This window comes from Triplophysa rosa, unplaced genomic scaffold (genome assembly GCF_024868665.1).
Source record: "Triplophysa rosa unplaced genomic scaffold, Trosa_1v2 scaffold174_ERROPOS285603, whole genome shotgun sequence".
NCBI classification, from domain to species: domain Eukaryota; kingdom Metazoa; phylum Chordata; class Actinopteri; order Cypriniformes; family Nemacheilidae; genus Triplophysa; species Triplophysa rosa.
In genome coordinates this window covers 95,503-116,626 of record NW_026634181.1, presented here as the reverse complement: position 1 = coordinate 116,626, position 21,124 = coordinate 95,503, and the positions used below count along the sequence as shown (strand labels likewise).

General features: G+C 42.4%; 1 protein-coding gene across 3 annotated transcripts; it reads left to right on the top strand.

Annotated features, from left to right (window-relative positions):
* Nucleotides 1–1,718: 1,718 nt before the first annotated feature.
* Nucleotides 1,719–20,983, top strand: bicra (BRD4 interacting chromatin remodeling complex associated protein). Of its 3 annotated transcripts, XM_057327112.1 has the most exons (15): nucleotides 1,719–1,787; nucleotides 3,700–3,745; nucleotides 3,876–3,921; nucleotides 4,424–4,489; nucleotides 4,723–6,738; nucleotides 6,889–7,074; nucleotides 10,654–11,283; nucleotides 12,247–12,451; nucleotides 12,535–12,626; nucleotides 16,023–16,151; nucleotides 16,251–16,300; nucleotides 16,645–16,793; nucleotides 16,891–16,985; nucleotides 17,220–17,325; nucleotides 18,325–20,983. In XM_057327112.1, exons 2-15 carry the CDS (start codon nucleotides 3,705–3,707, stop codon nucleotides 19,968–19,970), a joined length of 5,457 nt encoding a protein of 1,818 aa, XP_057183095.1. In that variant the 5' UTR covers nucleotides 1,719–1,787; nucleotides 3,700–3,704; the 3' UTR covers nucleotides 19,971–20,983. The 3 variants fall into 3 exon arrangements, with proteins under 3 accessions (XP_057183095.1, XP_057183096.1, XP_057183097.1); XM_057327113.1 differs by lacking the exon at nucleotides 4,424–4,489; XM_057327114.1 differs by lacking the exon at nucleotides 6,889–7,074.
* The last annotated feature ends 141 nt before the right edge of the window (nucleotides 20,984–21,124 follow it).

Below are 21,124 nucleotides of genomic sequence, written 5' to 3'. Positions count from 1 at the left end.
CTTAAGCTTGCTCAGTATCTCGCCACATTTGTTCAGATTTGGATTCTTTTTATTCCACTCAGCTTTCAACGTTTCATACAAGCCCGCAGTCTCTTTCAACACAGCCGCCATGGTGATTCTGCAAAAATGTACGACACCGGCCTGTCGGAACACGGCAGGAAGTTGTCGTAAAGAATGTTACCGTGGGAACGCTGATAAATGGCAATTTTAGGAACGTGATAATGGGATTTTAACACATCGAGTTTGACTGATATATATCCCCCTTGTAATAGTAACTAATAAATAATATACTTTTTCATTTCAATAAACATGTTTTAACGATTACATAATACAGTTGATAAATAGAGGTATAAGATGCAGGGAGATTTTGCTTTTGCCAGACTTATTATTTTGAGTTTCCATAAACGTCAGTGAAAAAAGTGTTTAATCTTTTATTTTATTTGGGTACGCGTTATTCAAACGTAGACTAAACAGCTTCAATGATTTATATTTTAATTATATAATTTGAGATACAGGCTTACATTCATTTTTATTATTGTAAAATACATTAATACAAAAATCGTGACCACTCGTACACTTGAAGGGGGTTATAATATAACCATACAGCCAAGTACACTAAATTATGTATTGGCGCCCTCTGCTGGACCTAGAACGAAGGGAACGCGGCATTAGCAGCTGTTGTTGAAACATGCAAAGGTAGGTTGTAATTTGAATTTCTTACACTGTAAATATTTGTAATAAATTATTATTGTCAGATAAAGAAAATGATTTAGCTTCATTCTGTCATGGCCGAAAGTAGACGTCTCTGACATGCGCAGTTAAAGGGGGACAAAGAGGAACGAGTGGGCGGTGGTGGTGGTTTATGACAATCTAGTCATTGCGTTATTTCTGTCACACCAGCAGTGATTTTAAAGCTCTGGGACGACCGTAAAGGTCCAAGACACACCCTACTGTAAGCGATAGTCAAGCACAACTTCAAATGCGACCAATCAAGGGGGGTAAACAAGATAGAAGGCCACGCCTCTTATACATACTTCATAAAAATGCCTTGTTGTGAGGGGGCAAATGGTTAATTCAGCCTTTATTACAAAGAAGCCAATCCTCCACTATAATCCCTAATGTCGCGCCACCCCTTATTTGTGATGTTTAAAAAAGATGGCCAATCACGGTTAACTGTGTTTTATCAAAACAGACTCCTTTGTCATAGAAAAAAAATCCGGACCCAAGGTGAAGCTGTACAGATAGCCGCCTGATTTTTATTGTTGGAGGGAATCTCTTTTCAAAGTTAAATCTGTGTTTACACATTTACAGATGGCAGTAAGCAATTGAAGTAAACAAAAGATGGCGGGTTTTTCTTTTAATCTGTGCTGTTTAATGTCATTGTTTTCTAAATTTAAAAACAAATCCCCGCTTGCACACAAAAGCAGATACAGTTATACGCTAAGACACGACAATGGCAAACAGCCTCTATAGCCTTGTTTATAATGTATCAGTGATGTAAAAAGTCTCACCTTGACTCATATAATCTATAATCTGTCATGGTTTACATTTGTGAAACAGGATATATAATTTCATACATTTTTCATATTTTCCTAATATTCGACCAAAGGTACCACATTATTTAACATTGCCCCGGTGTACAGTACAAGCATTATGCAATAATAACAATCAGGCAAACGCGTCAGGCCTCTGTTTCCTGCTTCGGAGCGCTGCGCTCGGGTCCTGACGCGGAGCCCGTGCAGGGCCGTACTGGAGACCCCGCGCCGCCTGCACCTCTATCGTCTCGGGTGAGTTTGTTACAATGTAGCAATTTCTCTATAATTCTCAATAACTATCGCATCGCTGCAACATTCGCGTGTTGCATGCCGTTCACATACCTCATCTTTGCCCGCTTATTACAGCTGGGCCGCTGCATTTGTCGGCGAATAGGTTGATTTTATAGCGAATTCCCAAGCATACCCCTGGTCCAAGAGTATTCCAACATAAACTCTCATATTTAGCAGGGATGAAGATACGCTACGCAATTGCGTCTATTGGAGACCAAACACCTAATATTCACTTTTTGCGCGCGCTGTCTCTAACAAATACGTTGGTCAGAAATACTACGTGTCTACAATCAGTTATTGTCATATATACTCGTATTGCGTCTGTAAACGCAGAAATAACAGCTAGGAAGCTAGTTAGCCATGGCTAACTGAGTCTGCAGCAGATCGGGCATCAAAAAGCTCGTTAACGGCGATGATAAAGGCCATGTGTGCGGTTAAGCCTTTTCAAAGAGTCGCAAATAAAATGCATTGCATTGCACCGATGGAAATGTCGAGTGAGTTAATACAGTTTTGCAAAAAATAACGTATAGTCGCCGTATCCTGGATGTTCCGAGTGTTCATTCAGGTTCCGGTGCTCTTTTAATGTAAGATGTCCTCAAAACGTTTTAAAATACATCCTGTTGTGCAGAAGCTTTAAATATGTGTAAATGATTGACTGTGTGCTCTGCAGTGTTTATTCCCCCCCCACCAACAAACATTAGTGGCGTCCCCGCCTACCTCATTCTCAATCTGTGGTTTTGATTGTTTAGGGTGAGACTTTATGACCAAGACAGCGTAATGACTCACCAAAGTCATCGCAGTTCGTGATAATAGGTCTTTGTGAGTCGGTAAATCGCAATATTTGCCCATTAGTGCTAGTTTTTCTGTCTGTGAGAACGTGAGGTGATGCGCGCGCTTTTTTCGCTCACCTTCTCTCGCGCCACAGAGACGGTGCACGAAAGTTCAGCTGCTTCTGTTTGTGAGTTGAACACATTCACTTCTCTTACTCCTGTTAAGGCACCAGGATTGCTATATATTTTTTTCAATTTTGGCATATTGTTTCTACATTGAATATGCATGCGAAGTACAACGGTTTCATAAAATGTTTTCGTGGTTTAATTAATCAAAACAACAAAACTGTAGTGTTGGTTTGGGACGTGCACTATGTACCTCTCAAACATGATTTAATATGCTTTATATAAAGTAAATGCGCAGTTTCTGATTTTGTATTTGAATATTTTTAGTTTTTTATTGTAAATTACACAGTGATTTTCATTGACAGATTTAAGTGTTAGTGTTTAGTCAACTCAGTTTAGCATTTGCATTTTTGACTATTCTGATTTTTAATGTTTTCATATATCAAAGCATTGCATTGTAATTTAACAATCGCGTTTATGCTTATTAAAGGAGTAGTTCACATTCAAAATGAAAATTTTGTCATCATTTACATGCCCTCTTGTCATCTTAAATCTGTATGACTTTCTTCTGCATTTTTGAAAAATGTTGGTAACAGAGCTGCACAGCCCCCCATTCACTTACTGTATATTGTAACCAGTGCAAGTGAATGGGGGGCTGTTAACAACATTCTTCAAAATATCTTCTTTTTTGTTTTGCGGAAGAAAGTCATACCGGTTTGAAATGACAAGAGGGTGAGTAAATGATGACAGAATTTTCACATTGAAGGTGAACTACTCCTTAATGTTCTCAGTTTTTTCTCACTTATGTTACTGCTATTGTTTCAAATATAATGATAAACTATTCACATAATGCAAGATGTCTCTGTCTGACAGGTCTTAGATCTTGGAGATTTGTTGTGGGCTTTGTAATGTTTGGCCAATCTGAAAAAAGAAATTCATTTTTCTTTGGCTAATGTTTGCAAACTTTTTGTTTACAGTTGAGATGGATGATGAAGATGGCAGGTGCTTGCTAGATGTAATTTGGTAAGCGCACCGATTTTTAACACTGTTACCTCAACAATAATGTTTACTATAGTACATCAATATGGATATTCTAAAGTGTGGTTTGTTGTATTTTTAGACCCAACTAAATAACGGTCTCTTGTTTTTACAGTGACCCACAAGCACTCAACGATTTTCTTCATGGATCAGAAACACAAGTGAGTACTGAAAGTGAAAGTCAGATTTTGTATTTGGTTAAGTTTTTATTGTGCTGGTGGAGACAGCCGAGTACTGAAATGCCACTTTGAAAGCAGAGCCCAGGCACATCGCAGAATAACACAGCACACATGCGAAACAAGCATTTCTCCTAGCATTTCCGACCCAAGACGGTTATTCATCTTATTAATCCTTTCCTTACAACTAAATTGCTCCTTTTAATTTCAGTCCTGATTTCTCCTCTTTGGTTAATTCACATATTTGACATACTAATCTAATGTTTCCTGTCTTTTGACTCTTGTTTTCTTCGCTGTTTGCTTGCCCTTTTAACTTGTGTATGCCTGCATTTTGTCCTGGTTGATTGGTGCACTGTCCTCACGTTGCTCTTCCCTTGCTTTGTCTGACTCTTTACCTACTTTGCATCTGCTGCCTGTCCCTTTCACACACCTGTCTGTGTGCTGTGGTGATTTCTGCCTGTCCTATCCTGGGTATGTCTGTCTGTAGTTGGACACTGATGACCTTTTGGATGGCTCAAGTGACCCGTCCAGCTCGTTCTTCTCCAGCACTGGGGTAAGTAATTTCCCCCAACCTCCTGTCTCCATCCTTTTTTTGTAGCACATGCTCTTCAGCCCTGACATCCAAATCCGATGCATTCTGCACCTGATCTGCTTCTACAACAATCATGGGGCCGGATTGATCCCAAGGCCTGCCATCCCAAACCCATCCCTACCATTTTATTCCTCCTCCATTCAGAATGTACTGCCATGTCAATGTACTAACATTGATCTCTCTGTCTCTTCCAGGGCCATGTTCCTGAGGTCCAACCCCAGGCTCAGCTGTCGACAAATGAGCCAGGCCTCCCCAGAGTCAGCGTCGATTTGGACTTTCTGGAGGACGATGACATCTTGGGGGGATCGCCGGGAGGAGACAACGGAAGCAATGGTGTCGGGACGAACCACGAGCCCTGTGACATTTTGCAGCAGAGTCTGGCCGAGGCAAACATCACAGAGCAGAGCCTTCAAGAGGCAGAAGCTGAGCTCGATCTCAGTTCCTTTGGCTTAACTGGTCTCACGCAGGTAGTCCAACCCCTCCCCGATGCCGGCCTGTCTGGGGTGGGCATTGGAGGTGCCACTCAGATTTTCACCAGCCAAGGCACCCCAAATGCACCCTCTAATGCCACCCCAGACATGCTCGGCTCAGTCCTGGCACATCCAGGCCTGCAGCTTCAACCCAAGGTGATGAACAAGGCCATCAGTGTCCAACCGTTTGTACAGCAAGTTGGGCTTGGAAATGTAACCCTTCAGCCTATTTCAAGCCTTCAGGCCTTACCGAACGGCAGTCAGTCTGGACAGTTGGGCATCGGACAGATTCAAGTCGTCGGCCAACCCACTGTAATGACAATAAACCCATCTGGGCAGCAGATCTTGACGAAAACCATGGGTGGCTACCAATTGCATCAACCTGGGCCTGAGGCAGCAAACGCTGGAACGCAGGCTGGGCTTGGAAGCTCTGTTTTGGGCTCGGGAGGTGGACTGTTAATCCAAGGGGGCAAGGCCACATTAGGTTCCCCTGCCTTAAATGGGCCAGCTGTGTGTTTAAGTAACACAAACACAAACAGCAGCGTAACCACGATGGCCACCGCCAGTGGTATTGTAGGTTTCGGTAACGCGTCTTTGAGCGCAGGAATCGGGTCTCAGACCCAGCCGCAAGGCCAAATCATGCAGAATGTCATCATCCAGCGAACGCCAACACCAATACAGCCCAAACCTCCGCAAGGGGGTGCCATCCAACCCAAAATCTTCAAGCAACAGCAGCAACTTCCGGCCCCCCACGCCTTGCCAAACGATGCTAATAAAGCCATCGGGGTGCAGCAAATCCCAGTTTCCGCCGGTCAGAATGTAACTTTCCTCACTGGGAAGCCTGCCTCAAATGTAGTCTTGAGCACGCAGGCTGGGTCGCAGGGAACGCAGTTTTCTCAAGCGCTCTTTAAGCAACAGGGCGCCCAACAATCAGGAAAACCACTCAGTGTTCACTTGCTAAACCAACAGGGCAGCATCGTTATTCCCTCCCAAACCGTCCTGCAGGGCCAAAACCAGTTTCTCTTACCGGGCCTTCAGGCTGGAGGTCAAATCCTGGCCCAGCATCCCAGTGGTCACATCATTACCAGTCAGGGACCTGGAGGGCAGATAATTGCTAATCAGATCTTGACAGCCAATCAGAACATCAACTTGGGTCAGATGTTGGCCTCACAGGGTCACCCCGGCACTGCTCATATCCTCTCCGGACACATTCAGCTGCAACCCGGTCAGATGGGTCACCCCACATTGTTCCAAATGCCGGTGTCATTAGCCCAAACGCAGACGCAAGCCCATCCTGTAACGGGCCACGTGCAAACAGTCATCCAAGGCATGCCTATACAGAATTCCCTTTCCGTCGAGAGTCTCAGTCCTGCGGTCAGCTTACAGACGCTGCAGCAGTCTGGTGGCATTCCGAGTAATAGTAGCAGTGGAACGACAGCCATGGCACCGTGCCAGCCTGGGGAGGGTATCACGGTGCTGGGCGGCAGCACAGACCCGGCTGTCCAGGCTGCGCAGGCTCAACACCAGACTTCAATCCTCACTGTTCAGTCAACTCCAGCGGTTTCCATAGCCGCTTCAGTTCCTTCCTCCTCATCTCCATCGCCAACGATGGCCACATCCACACCGTCAATGATGGGGTTGGGTCCTCATGCCCAACACAGCCCCGGAAAGGTGTTGTTCACGTCGTCCGGTTCCAGCATGATCCTGAGCCAGGAGTCTCTACAGATGTTCCTGCAGCAGGTTAGTATGTGCTTTCTTTAAATCTAATCCGCTGTTTGCAAAATGCGTGCTTTAGACAATAAGTTAGCATAACATCGTTTTGCTCACCAAGCTGACCTCTGACCAGTTGTTTTACTCCCATCCCTGAACTCATAAATGTACTCATGTTAGGAGCAACAGCACCAAGCAGGAAAAGAGCCACCTGCCGCTGTAGGTGTACCCGCATCTGTTATCGTCAGCGGCAGCAGTTCTGGTTCCGCCCCTTCAGGCCATGACAACTTGTTAGCTGAAACTCGGCAGAGGCAGAGTCCAAGCCCCTCCCTTGACCCCGCCCACATGGCAACAGTGGTTAACAAGGTAGATGAGCTCAAGCTCTGTACTTAGCCCCACCCACCTGTTGCTGCCACTGCTGACCACTGTCTCCCAGCGAAACTCCCTCTATCTCCTTGTCTCTTCCACTCTTCTCATTGCTCGAGTCCTGTCGATCGCTTTGGCACTTTGCTTAAATCATCAGATCTAGTCTTTGCTTTTTTGTGTTCACACCTGTCTTGTGTTACTCCACTGCTCATATGGATTCATGGGTCCATGATTTATATTGTAGCATTGTTTTTTTGCATGATATCGTCTCAGATTTTATTATATTAAGTTGCATGAGTATTTGAGAAGAAAGACTGCCAAATTATATTGACACTCATTGGGAAGTGTCTTTGTGTGAATAACAGTCCAGATGTTGCTCTTCAAAATAGTTAAATGCAATGAAAAAGAAGCTCTGGAGACTATTTGGTTGCATATTTGCATCATCCTCGTGCATTTTCCCATGAGCATGGAGTGACCGAGCTGTTGCTTTTTCTTTTTTCCTTGTGCCATTCACACATCTATCCATATTAAAATTCAGACTTCTGTTCCCCTTACTTACTATAACTGCTGTTTTTAACCTCAATCAGTCCCCCCTCCCACACCACCTCCCAGCATACCCCCAAGAGAAATCAAATGAATTACCTTCAAGATCATTGTTAAAGATTTGATCTTGATCACTCGCTCACTGCCCTGATTTACCTTTATCTCTTTCCTAGCAAATTTAGTTTAGTTTTATAGTTCCTTTTTGTGTTTGCTGTGAACATATTTCACCAAGATGTTCTTTGCTAAGATGCTGTCCTCATGTCTTTCCACCAGATCCCGGTGGTGTCTGTTCTGTTTTAGTTGGCTGTCTGTTGTACAGTTTTGATTTTTTAGTATGCTATAGAGGTATGCTAAGGTTTCATTCATCTTGATTTTAAAAGTTGGGAAGAAAATGTTTGTTCCTGTCCGATTTCGTCCCCTTTTCTATTATCCTGCTTATATTTGTTTATTGTTGCTTGTTGCTGTGTTTTGCACTTTCTTTACTGGTGTGCTTGAACATTTTTAAATGAGGATTTTAGTGATGCACTGAAATGGAAAAGTTATGGGCAAATCTTGTATCCAAATCTTAATTTATTATACAAACAGGGCAACTATCAAACATTCTGTTGGAATGTCATGCTTATTAGATAGGGCTGTCAAACGATTAATCGCTATTAATTGCATCCAGAATAAAAGTTTGCGTTTACATAATATAAGTCTGTGTACTGGGCATATTAATTTTGTATTTATAAAAATACAATACACAACACAATAACACACGCACACACACACGCACGCACGCACGCACGCACGCACGCACACACATATATAGGAAATATGATGAAAATTGATGTACTATTTATTGATATTTACTAATTATTGAAGTTATATAACCATTTGGTTATTAACTTTTATATTTTCTTAAATATATGCATGTACGTGTGTGTTTTTATAAATACAAAATTAATATGCACAGTACACAGACATTATGTAAACACAAACTTTTATTTTGGATGCGATTAATCGCTTGACAGCCCTACTTTATATAATAGTAGGCAATGTTTTTCAGAATTTAAAAAGACACTAAGAAAATGTTACATTTTTATCAAACATTAAAATAAAAGAAGTTTTATAAATGTTATTTAACTATCTTGCTTAGCTGTTTATTTACTTGTTATATTATTGTAAGCATGATTCAATTATTTCGCAAAGTGTTCTGTCATATTTAGTGTTATTTGTATTATGATTAGTCTAAGTTCAAATATCCTGAGTTTCACCGTGTCTACACAGAGACAATCCATTAGAACAAGCCGTTAGGGCTGTGACGGTGGCAGTTTTTTACCACCGCGGTGGTAATAGACAAATCGACCGCGGTGGTTGAGAAATATATATTATTTATAGGCCTATAAATAATATTTATATTAGTATATTTGCGTGTAGCAACCACATGACGAGTGGAAGAGAAATATAGACCTTATTTAAATACTTGAAATTGTTAAATACTTGAAATTGAAATATGGTATCTGAAATAAATGAGGATGAAACATCCGTCAATGTTTAACACGCAAATCCATCAGTGAAACGGCACACTACAGCACATAAAACATTTAAATAAACATCAGTAAATAATGAAAACTTAAATGATATAAGAAAGCTAAATACTAAATAAAAAAGCTCTTGTTGCAGTAACTTCAGTCAGTGGCGTATTAACCCTTATAGTCCTTAACAATTCCATTTGAAACAAACTGTTTAAACCTACATTGGCTTTCCTATTCAGATTGCCATAAAAACTTTACTTTTTCCGACTCGTTGATGTGAAACTTACTTGTTGACATTGTCCAGATTAAAATGTGTACAGCTGCACTAAATGCGCGTTCAGAAGATGTGCACAGGAGCGCAAATGAAGAGATGTCTCTCCGCAACAGCGGCAAACCCTGCGCACGCTCCGACACTAAGCAAGCGGGTCATAGCCGCATAGCATAGTTTTGATTTTATGTATCTGTTCATTTCACAACAAGATCCATTGCAGAACCCGCAGAATAACCTGGGTTTTGCCGTGCAGGCCCGCGCTCGAACGCACCAACAGAAACGTATGCCAATAATTTCTGTTAATGTAAAATCTTTTAAATAAAACCATCCACAACTGAAAGGCTACAACAAGCAATCGTTATCGCAACTCTCATATTTATTACACCTATATTTGTCAGAGTGACGTGCACTACCGCCGGTGGCAGTTCGCCACCGTCATGGCACTTTACCACCGCGGTGGTGCGGTTGTCACGGCCACCGTCACAGCCCTACAAGCCGTGTCGTGTCACGCCGCTTTCGGTGTAGACACAGTGTTAGCCATGAAGTCATTGTTGCTGATATGGCATTAAAGACTAAATAAATAAAAATTGTCTGTATAATCAGGGCAAGATGTATAACTCTACTGTTTATAATATGGACATGAAAATCTAAAATCATGTGCTTGGTTGAGAAGTGATCAGACAGTTTTCACAAAGTGAATAAAGCATTTCAGAAGTTGAATTGCTTTTGCGTCTGATCTGTCTGTTGGTTTACTACTAAACTTATTTTAGTTATAAATACAGGATCGTATTTGTAAGTGATGTTGCATGTTTGGAATGATGTTAACCTAAAGCTGACGAAACCACACTGTCAAGCCTTAAAAGAAAATAACAAATCCAGATGCTTTTCAATAAATCTCTGATATGTTATGTATATTTCCCTTTTCGTTTTTGTTCTTGTGCTCAGCGTTTTTGAAGTTGGTTTTTATGCCAAATCTGTCAAGATTACAAGTTGCTAATCTTTTTAAGATGCTGTAATGCCTCAGTGATAACCAGAAGAGAAACTGTAAAATTTAACATGTTTATTTTTTCATATTACCATTCAAATGATTTGCAAAGGGTTCATATTCCTTATGATATTCTGCAAATTTATGCAGTTTTTTCAAGTGTGGTATAGATTTCAGTGCATCCCTAAAAATGCAGTTTATGTCCACAAATGATTCTTCATAAGAATCATTTAACAATTTGTCTTCGCTCTTCCCACGTCAAGGTTCCATCAGCAGGACATCCACAGACTATAAAGATCCAAAGCGCCTCCCCGTCTCGAACAGTGGTCACCCATTCACCGACACCCACCCGGTCCGACAGCCCTCAACCCACCCAGGTGTCTCCCCTGACAATCGGGCATCAGATCCAGTCTCCTCACCAGCAGTCTCGTCCTCCCTCACAGCCTCAGCCCCAGACTCAAGCTCATACTCCCTCACGCTCTTGCACCCCTTCTTCTCTGCCTCCTCTTTTCATCATACAAAATCAGATTGGAGGTTCTCCGCAAGCGCACCAGCCGGCACCTCCACCGCAGCAGCAACCTCAGCAGATTCAAGTGCAGCTTCAACCGCAAGTTCTTCCTCAGACCCTGCCTCAGCCAGCCACCCTGCAGCCGGACGTACCACCTCCCTCCTGCTCCCCGAAGCCTCCGCAGCCACTTCCCGCGCAGTTCCAATTCCACCCGGCAAGCAGCTTGTCCTCGGGCACACCGGTGAAACAGCAGGTGACTGTGGTGCCCGGGCTGACCGCAGATCAGCAGCATCATTTACAGCTGGTCAGCGCGCAGCTGCAGACCATGTCATCAATCGCACAACCTTCTCCACAACAGAAGCAGCTTTTGGAAAAGCTTCACCAGGTATGGTGGTGTCACCTTTAGTGTCCACGCTAGTCATGATGTGTCAAGTTGGAAGTTAAATACTGTCGCAGAGAAACAGAATCACAGCTCGTGTGCACATTTTTGAGATTTTAATCTGGGTGGAAAATTATTTGCGTAATTTGGCAGCTCAGTTGACTGAATACAGATGTTAAATGTCACGACTGCAGTTCTTTCTGGTTAGTTACACTGGAAATCAAGCTCAGTGCATTGTGGGATACAATATTGTGCTTTGTGCATTTTGCATACCGTTCACAGTATACATACAATGTTCTGTAGCAACACTATGGAAGAGATTTATTATTTAAGATGATTCCAATTAGGGCTGGGAACCGATTCTGATGTTCCGATTCGATGTGATTCCGATTCACAATCTCAGTGATTACAGAGTCAATGATTACAGATTTAATACAAATCCTATAGATATTTCTAAAAAAGATCAGTAAACATCAGATTACAATGGTGGATTAAAAAATGAAATGAAGAGTCACAAACCTGTATATTAAACTTTAAACACACTTTGGTATATTGAAACAAAACAGTTGCATACCTTGATCAAAAAGGATCAGGTTATTTTACATTTTAAGATGTAAATATAACAATAAAATGTCACAAAATTAGTTGTTAAGAGAGGCTGCAATCATGTGAACCGCTGCCTTTTTTGTGAAGGTGATGTTAAATTCGACAACGCATCTGCCATGTTAATTAAGCAATAAATGAACGAAATGACCCCCGTTATAAAAAGAAAAGTGACATCTAGTGAAAAGTAGTAGCACTAACATTCGCGTTAATGAATGTTCAGTGTTTACGGAAATATGAAGGGAAAAAAATCGATTTGCAGATTTTGAGAATCGAATCGACCGATTTAAAAAATGATTAATTCTATTTTAACATTATTCAAGATTTGCCAACCAACTATTGTCTATGTGCTTCTCATTTAACCAGCTCCAGCAAAACATTCTCCTCCAGGCTAAGCAGCAGGTTCAGGCTCAAGCCCAAGCGTCTCAACAACAGGCCACAAACCAGTTCAATAAACTGCCTGATCAGGCCTCAATCCAGACCGCAACATCCACGGCCAGCGGCACCATCCAACCTTCTGTCACATCACTTCTGCAGCAGAAATCTGTGCTTGTCAAGTCCTCTACTACAGGTGGGCACCCCACATTTTTAACCTGCAGATGTTGAACATATAAAAAATAAAAGCGTGCTGACAGTGTGTTATTCTCACCTTAGGTGCAAATGACACACAAGTATTTTCTGCGGTGTCAGCCGGATCTTCGGCGAACCAAGGAATCACTTCTCCAAACCTCACACAGGCCGTTCAGGTGAGGGAAATATACAGTGCTGCTATAAGGTTTACACACCCCTTGCAGAATCTGGAAAAAGCTGAAAATTTGGGAAAAATAAGAGGAATTTTTAAAATTAAGGTTTATTTTTAATTTAGTCCTGCCCTGAGCAAGTTATTTCACAAAAGATCTGATGATACCAATTCTGAAGATAAAATTAATATTTCTTAACTTACTGAATGTTATTAATTCATATTATGACCATTAATATTGAACATCAGACTGGTGACATTTGTTAACATTTTCGATATAAAGAGCACCAATTTGATTGACAGGATATATCGTAGGGGTGGGAATCACAGGGTACCTTACAATCCGATACGGATCACGATACATGGCTCACGATACAGATAATATCATGATGTGGCAATACTACGGTAATTGGTATATTGTATGGCAATTATATAATGATAGATCACGAAAGCTGCCTAACTATGAAAACAAAATGCCCATGAAAAGGTTAAGTCAGGGTATATACAGGAATCATGGAGCTAAATTTAATACTTTAAGACTCTTTCTATACATTTTAAGACCTCATCGTCACTTTTTTGTTTTAATCGGTTACATTGGTGACACTTTAACTTACATTTACTATAATGATTGTAAGATAGCACAACTAAACAGTCTTAGTTTGTAATAACTCCTTATTAATTAAACATCATTTAGAAGGGTGGGAACGAAGCACAAGAGAATTAACTGAGTGACTAACCCAATGCAAGGTTTATTAGAAAGAGAAACAAGGCTATGCTAAACGCCTTCCGACACACAGAGCAGTACACCTCACGGTTATTCCCAGAGATGGCCCTCAGCCATGGTTCCAACTCTTTATCCTCCAACCATGTTGTTTAACAACCGGGTGTCCCACTATTCACCTACCTACTCGATGATTAAATTTAGGCAAACATTTTAGCATATGACCTCTTTGGACAAGGGATGCACGGAAGTGAAAATTCTTGGCCAAAGCCGAATAAAAATGAAACACTTGGCCGAATACCGAACACGGCTTTTCTTATTTCTTCTATTTATATAGCCAATTTTTATACTATTGCATAAACTGAATAGTCAAAATGTGCTTTTTATATGTATTTTGTCTTGCTTTTCAATATAATACAATATAACTTCAAATAAAACTGAGCAAAACAAGTCCCTGTTGAAAAAAAACAGCATATGCTGGTGTTTTGATGGTGGTTTAAGATGGCCATGTGCTGGTCCTTAGCTGGTTTAGGCTGGTCAAACCAGCATCAAAACATACCTAACCCAGCATATGCTGTTTTTTCAACAGGGGTAGGCTAAGGCCCAATCCCAATTCTATTTTCTACCCCTTCGCCTACCCCTCGCCCCTTCCCCTTGCCCCTTGAAACAAAGTGGCAAGGGGAAGGGTTACAAATTTTCTGCTAAGAAATGGGACACCACTACTACACTGGTATACGTCATCATACATCGTTGCTAGCTCCTAACGTTACGTCAGAGGACATGTGCCAATACACCGGGTATATGACATAAAAATATATTTTCTAATATCCTGCAATCAGTGCTGTCCGCTAGCAAACTTTAGCGATTTTTTTTGCAAACGTTAAAATAACAAAAATTGTCATAAAAATCCTTATTAATGGCAAAAATTACTTACATTTGTGTCTGCTTGCTCGAGTGAGCAGCCATGTTGGAAATTTCTCTTAGCCCTTCGTTTGAAGTGAGGTCCCGAAAAATCTTCGTTTATAAGGCTATCTGGCCCTTCCCCTTACCCCTACCCATCCAACCAAAAGAGAATTGAGACACCCTTACCCCTTCATGTGAACGCGCCAAACGGAGGGGTAGGGGAAAGTGTAGGGGTAAGGGGTAGAATTGGGATTGGGCCTAAATTAAAACAAAATTTTGAGCCCTCTCCCTTCTTGAATAGCCTATATTAGGCCTATAACTGACTGCTGAAAGAATGTACTGTACAAGTGTCCTTCAACATTATAAACTTAAACTATGAATAAACGAAAACTGTTGGGATTATTATTGGCTACACTGCAAAATGATTTAAAGAAAAAAAAAAACATCCATGCAAGCAATTCTGACTAACAACCATTTCAGTTGACGTCTCTCCTCCAAACTCCGCCCACAAAAGCTGACTGTTCTCTCAGGTGGACTCGTGGCCTGGATGCACAGAACATACTTTGACAAGTTGTTTAGTACAGGGAACTGTGCACGCGACCACTGTATGATGTCAAGGGATGTTGCGAGCGGCAGGGCTACTGTCAGACAGCCCGCTTCCGTCTGAAGTAAAGTTACCGACCGGTAAAGATGCTTTCATTCAGAAATTTACTCCAGCGCGTCAAGTTCCGTGCTGTGTCTTTCTCAGACACTTAAAAATTCTCCACACTGCCGACATGTTTACCGCATTAATAAAGCGCGCACCTCTCTCTGTCTCTCTCTCTCACTCTCATCATATCACACATCATGCTTTTTTTTGCTATTTTCGGTTGCGTTTAGAGCGTCTTATTTTATTAATTAATTAAAATGTCGATATGTAGGGCTGCATGATAATTTATCACTATACCACTAAATCCTATTGTAATCAAGCTGGCTGCAATATGCAATGTGTCGATATTTTTTTTAATGCGTAGCTTGTCCGTGAAGCATGTCTCTGGGATCAGTAGGAAATGCTGCTCGATCTAAAAGCAGCGCGAGTTTGAGTCGCTTATAATGTGCATTTGAAAAAGCAACACCTGTCAAACATGATCATTATAAATATACTTTATTATCATAAAAATACCTGATGAGGCTTGAGTAACAGTGATAAAAAGATGTCCATAGGCATTTCCTAGATTCTAGAAGGTGTTATGGTCTTCTTCTGCAGTGCGTATTTGGAGTTTCTGCACGAGAGCGCCCTCTGGCTTTCGGATGCAGCAGCATTTTCCTGTATTTCACTCAAAAGCTGTGCATAAATCATGTGATATTTATCGTCGGTTTATCGTGACAGCCCTATCGATACATATAGATTCTCGTATCACACGAAGGACGACGATACATCACCATGGCGATATATTGTCACACTCCTAATATATCGGCTCTGATCATCTGCAGTTTTTCTGACCCAAAAGTGTGAAAATTTGCTTTTATCAACCGATACTGATTATTAACCGATATATCAGTGCATCTTTAAAAATTACAATAAAGCAAATAAGAGCCAAACAATAGTAATTTTTTTATCAAATTGAAATTTGTGCTATTCCACATTTTACATTTGTGCTATTCCACATTTTGATGACTTCACTATTATTCTGAAATGCATATAAAATAGAAAAGAGTAATGGAACCTACATTTGTTTTATGGTAGCTGCACTTTTATTGAATGGGAAATACTGACTCTTGTGATGCTCAAATTTGCAGGCCAAGTCAGGAGTCATAAGTTCAGTTGGTGGACTGGCTCTGGGTAAAACAGGTTTGCAGATTCAGGTTTTGGGCACCGGATTGTCTCAGATGCCTGCACCTCCACCACCTGCTCCTGTACAAACACAGGTCAAGTTTAAAACCACATTACACAATATTAAACAAGTACAATAAACCCGGTGGTTTCATGTTTGTAGTAATCTTTTTATATTTGTTGTCTACTCGCAGACATCAACGTTAAAAAGGCCCTTTGGTATGGAACCAAGCAAAGAAGCCAGGTAATAAAACATACTGGACTCTCTGATGTTTATATTTGTGTCAGGAAAGCAAAACTAAATTTAGAATCTATAATTGATGAAGGTGCCACCTCAAGTTGTCTGCCCTAGTTCTCAACACAAATTTTAGCTGCAGTCTTATTTCAGATTCCACGTTAATAATGTTACACTTATTTAATTCTTGCTTGTGTTGTCATTGACATGGAAAATATTGTCATTCACACGCCATATTACATTGTTTCACACATGCCTATCAATTATCAAGTATGCGTGCAATGTTTGAAAGCATTTGTAGTTGTTGAAATGTGAGAGATGTTCTTACACCGTACTCATGTGTCTGTTTGTAGGATGCTGGAACAGCTGCGAAAACAACAGGGCTCGGTGCTGCATCCTGACTACAGCTCGCCTTTCGGCTCGTTTGAGGACACACTTCATCGACTCCTGCCGTACCACCTGTACCAAGGCATGGCTTCATCATCAGAAGATTACCGCAAAGGTAATCCACAGCTTATATGGCACTGGCTGTAGTGCTTTTGTGTGACACATGCGTCAAGTCTGACTATGTAACTCTTCCTCTGTTCTGGTCTGTGCAGTGGATGATGAATTTGAAAGCGTCTCGAACCAACTCTTAAAGCGCACACAAGCGATGCTGGATAAATATCGTCACTTGCTCTTCGAGGAATCAAAGGTATCATTTATAAAACATGTCCCTCATGTGTCTTGTTTGGAGCTTTACATTCCCTGGGATTTAAAACCATGCTGCTAAACTGTGCAATTGGGATATAATTTTTTTTAGTCCATACTTTTCTTAGGATGTGAACCCATACCGCTGGTGTTGCTGTTGTCATATATGATATCTGAGCTTACAGGAGCACTTAAAGCAGTGGACTTACAGGTATCCTATGTGCTTCTTGTTTTGGAGCAGAGGCTGGGTCCCTCTGCAGAGATGGTTATGATTGACCGCATGTTCATTCAAGAGGAGAAGGTCGCTCTGAGTCAGGACAGGGTTCTGGCCAAGGAGAAACCAGGTAATGATAAAATATTACAGAAATTAGGTTTCATTAGGTAATCCAGTTGCCCTATTGTAAGAAGGAAGTCTGGGTAGGACACATAGAAAGGCAGGGGACATTCTTGTTTTGTTCACTTGAACATGTTTTTTTTCTGTTTTCTCCACAGGAAGGCAATACATTTTCATTGTGCATCTGTTTTTGCATCTGAATTTGCTTGCTAGGGGTACACTTGCTTATTGATGGCGTCAAAGCTAATAGACATGTTACTAAAACCACAAGTAGAAAGTTTTCATATTTTTGTCTTGGGTCATTTTGTATTAGGGCTGCACGATTAATCAAAAAGAAACTGCACACGGTTGGCTTGGCTGCGATGTTTTATGCGCAGCTTGTCGGTGAAGGACTGTTAAATGCAGCTGCATCCTAGCCAGAGGGTGCTCTCGCGCAGAAACTCCAATGCTCCAGAGAAGAAGTACCACATGTATAACCAGGAAATTCCGTCTTCCTGTCGGCATCTGGCATCTTTCTATCACTGTTTTTCAAGCCTCCTCAGGGATTTTCATGATAATAAAGTATATTTAGACTGATAATGTTTGATGCGGTGGAGTTGAAGACAACAGATCCCCTCATTTTACGCTCCTTCACAGCGTCATCAAGCTACACCATTGTTGTTGTTTTGATTGTGCGCCCTCTAGCAGCATTTTTTTTACAAACTGTAGCTTTAAGCGATTCAAACGCGCAGTGCTTTCAGGTGGAGCAGCATTTCCCACTGATCACATAGCCGTGCTTCACGAACAAGCTGCGCATAAAACTTAATTGCAGCCTTTGCGATTTCACAATTGTGATAGCCACATCGATTTAATCACGATTTGAATGGGAATTGCGATTAATCGTGCAGCCCTATTTTGTATGCGCAAAAAATGTATGCACTGTGAAGAAATGCCCTAGCAAAAGGAAGTCCACGGGACCAACATTTTTATGGTGTGCTGTTTAATCACCTTTTTTTCTCCCTCTTTATAGAAGAATTCGTGGCTAGTACCTGTTTGCTGGACAGCACTGCAGTCAGACCTATAAAGGTAGAGCTGAGCTCTGTAAGAACTGCAACACCGGCAGTTGGAACTCCACCTGTTGCAGCTACTCCAGCTGCAGCTATTGCCCCTGCCCCAACTCCTGCTGCTGCCTACGCCCCTACTCCTGCATCTGCCACTACTCCTGCTTCCGCCCCTGCACCCTTCCCTCCCACTAAACTGGTGATAAAGCAAGGTGGAGGGAGCGCGTCTGTATCCTGGTCCACCAGTTCCACCCCTACGCCCGCTCCTGCGGTCCGGCCCTCTGCGGAGCCAGTCACACCGAGCACCTCCTTCAGCCGCACTCCGTCCTCCTCCCGACCTGCAGCTGCCGACGATGACGACGATGTCACGCTTCCCCAACGAACCAGCAAGCCGCCCATAAAGACCTACGAGGCACGCCGGAGAATAGGTTTGAAGCTCAAGATCAAACAGGAGGCGGGATTCAGTAAGGTGGTTCACAACACCGCTCTAGATCCGGTCCACTCCCAATCCAAGCTCATGGCACAACCACCGATCCCTGAGCCGCCTCAAAAAGTCAAGCCACCTTTAACCACACCCACCACTGTCATAAGAACTCCACCCCCAGCTTCCTACCCCACCCCCTCATCCACTCTCACTACAGTAACCGCACATAAAGGCTCCGCCTCCAGTAGCGCAACTTCCTCTAGCAGAGCCCTGCCCTCCTCCTCTTCTTTCTCCTGGTCTACATCGTCCCCTTCTACGTCCACGGCCCAAATGAACGGCACTCTAGAACACCATGAGGTGGGCGGAGTCAAACGCAATCCAGCATCCACGGCCACTCCTCCGCTGACCACGTGCCGGCTCCCGCTCAGAAAGACGTACCGTGAGAACATCAGTCCTCGTCACAGGCCCGGCGTGCCAGGAGGCGGAGATACGTTGCCTTTTATGCCAGCAGGACCTCCTCTTACCTCCTCCCCTCAACCGCAAAGCTCCTCTCCTCAACCCGAACGAACTGTGATAGCCAGCGTGAAACTAGAGAGGCAGGGCGGACACGGGCACACACACGCCGAATCACAAGGCCTTGCAGCGGTAGAGGACGTTCTTTACCGCGGTATCAAAAACGCGTACCAGGACCACCCGGATTCCTCGGACAAAGAGGACGAGGCGGTGGACGGCGGTGGCGTGGGTCGATTAAAAGGCATAGGGGGAAAAAACAGGGATGGAGGAAGGGGTGCTTTCAGGAGGGATCAGCACGCTCCCGGACCGCCTTCTTTAGGAGAGTCTTCCTGCACAAGAGACTCCTCACTTCCTGCCAAACGCTGTAAATCGGACTCTCCTGACATGGACAACGCGAGTTTTTCCAGCGGCAGCCCACCGCCTGACGACTCGCTCAACGAGCACCTGCAGTGTGCCATAGACAGTATACTGAACCTCCAACAGGGCCCTCCCGGCCACGGAGGATCCGGGCGAGGGACGTTAGGGAGGGTTCACGGGGCCAACCTGCCTAACCAGCACCAAACCCACCCCTCCTACAGACCCCCCGTATCGTCTCAGCCCTCTTCGGCCCCCATGTCCCAGCATCCACAGGGAAGAGGACAGAATGGGAATTTGGTTTCACAGACACACAGTAGATAACAGGCCCTGTAGTGGAAATTGACTGAAAGACTGAAAAAGCAGAAGGTCAATGGATAGGGGAAGTAAACAGAGACACTTTTCCCATGTTAAGCTGTGTTTGCTTTCTTTGTCTGTGGTTTGTGCTGATGAAATGTGTTCTTTTGGTTTACATATGGCCCTTTAAGTGTAAAGGATAAAGTGCACTTGGGTTCGAAATTTTGTCCCTCTTTGTTTTTTCTGGATGTGATACCGGGACCGCTCCTACGTCAGTTTCAAAACATTTTTGTGAGAGTCACAAATATATGACCAGTCATTTAATAAATAATGTGCTATTGTAGTTACTGTGATATTATGAACAGAATGCAGAAACTCATGAAATTTGGCATATAAAGCAGTACTTTTGGAAAACTCTTTTTTTTGGAGAGACCAATTGATCAGTTGTCTATAGAATGATCTCCATCATAACGTATTTGTTTTTTTTTTTTGAGAACACCGCAGGATCAATAGCGCATAATAATTTGGTGTTCTCCCCAATATGAATTCTGGTCTCGGTCAACACTTTTGTTATCTTAATACAGGAATGAACACCAGAACTGTAGAGAATCTGTTGAGCTGAATGCATTCCAGTATCAAGAGCACATTTACAAATCAAACACGATCACAGCACAGAGTTGTTGGGACTAATCATGTTGCAATATTACCTGTAAACCGGGTTTAAAGTCACAGACAAGAAAATTTCGTTCCCTCCGATTGTTTTGTAGACGTGTGTTTAGATGCTCACACAAACACACACTGAAGACATAATCACGGAAGGATTTCACTTCGGACCGTTCAGAAGCAAACACAGCAAAAGCAATGACATGGAACAAAAGAACAATAATAATGTAAAGAGAAGAAAATAGAACTGTAAGAATTTGAAGTATAGTACTACAGATTAATTTTGTATTGTATTTATTGTGTATAATGACACTTTTTAAAAACTGTACATTTAGTAAAACTGTAAATTAAACCTTGCTTCTTTTATGAAACGCTTGTTTCTCTGATTGTATCATGCTCTTAATGGCCAGTAGGTGGCAGCGGTTAATAGTGAACTCGAGGATGCTGGTCTGTGTATAAAGTCTGTGAAAGATGTTCTTTCATGCCAGCATCAGGAGTCACGTGAACATCTGATGTGC

What these genes read in the sequence shown, in the direction of transcription:
- bicra (XM_057327112.1), top strand. Translation starts at nt 3,705, where the DNA reads ATGGATGATGAAGATGGCAGGTGCTTGCTAGATGTAATTTG. An exon ending in TTTTGGAAAAGCTTCACCAG is followed by an intron (nt 11,284 to 12,246) that starts GTATGGTGGTGT and finishes TCATTTAACCAG; the next exon opens with CTCCAGCAAAACATTCTCCT. An exon ending in GAACCAAGCAAAGAAGCCAG is followed by an intron (nt 16,301 to 16,644) that starts GTAATAAAACAT and finishes GTCTGTTTGTAG; the next exon opens with GATGCTGGAACAGCTGCGAA.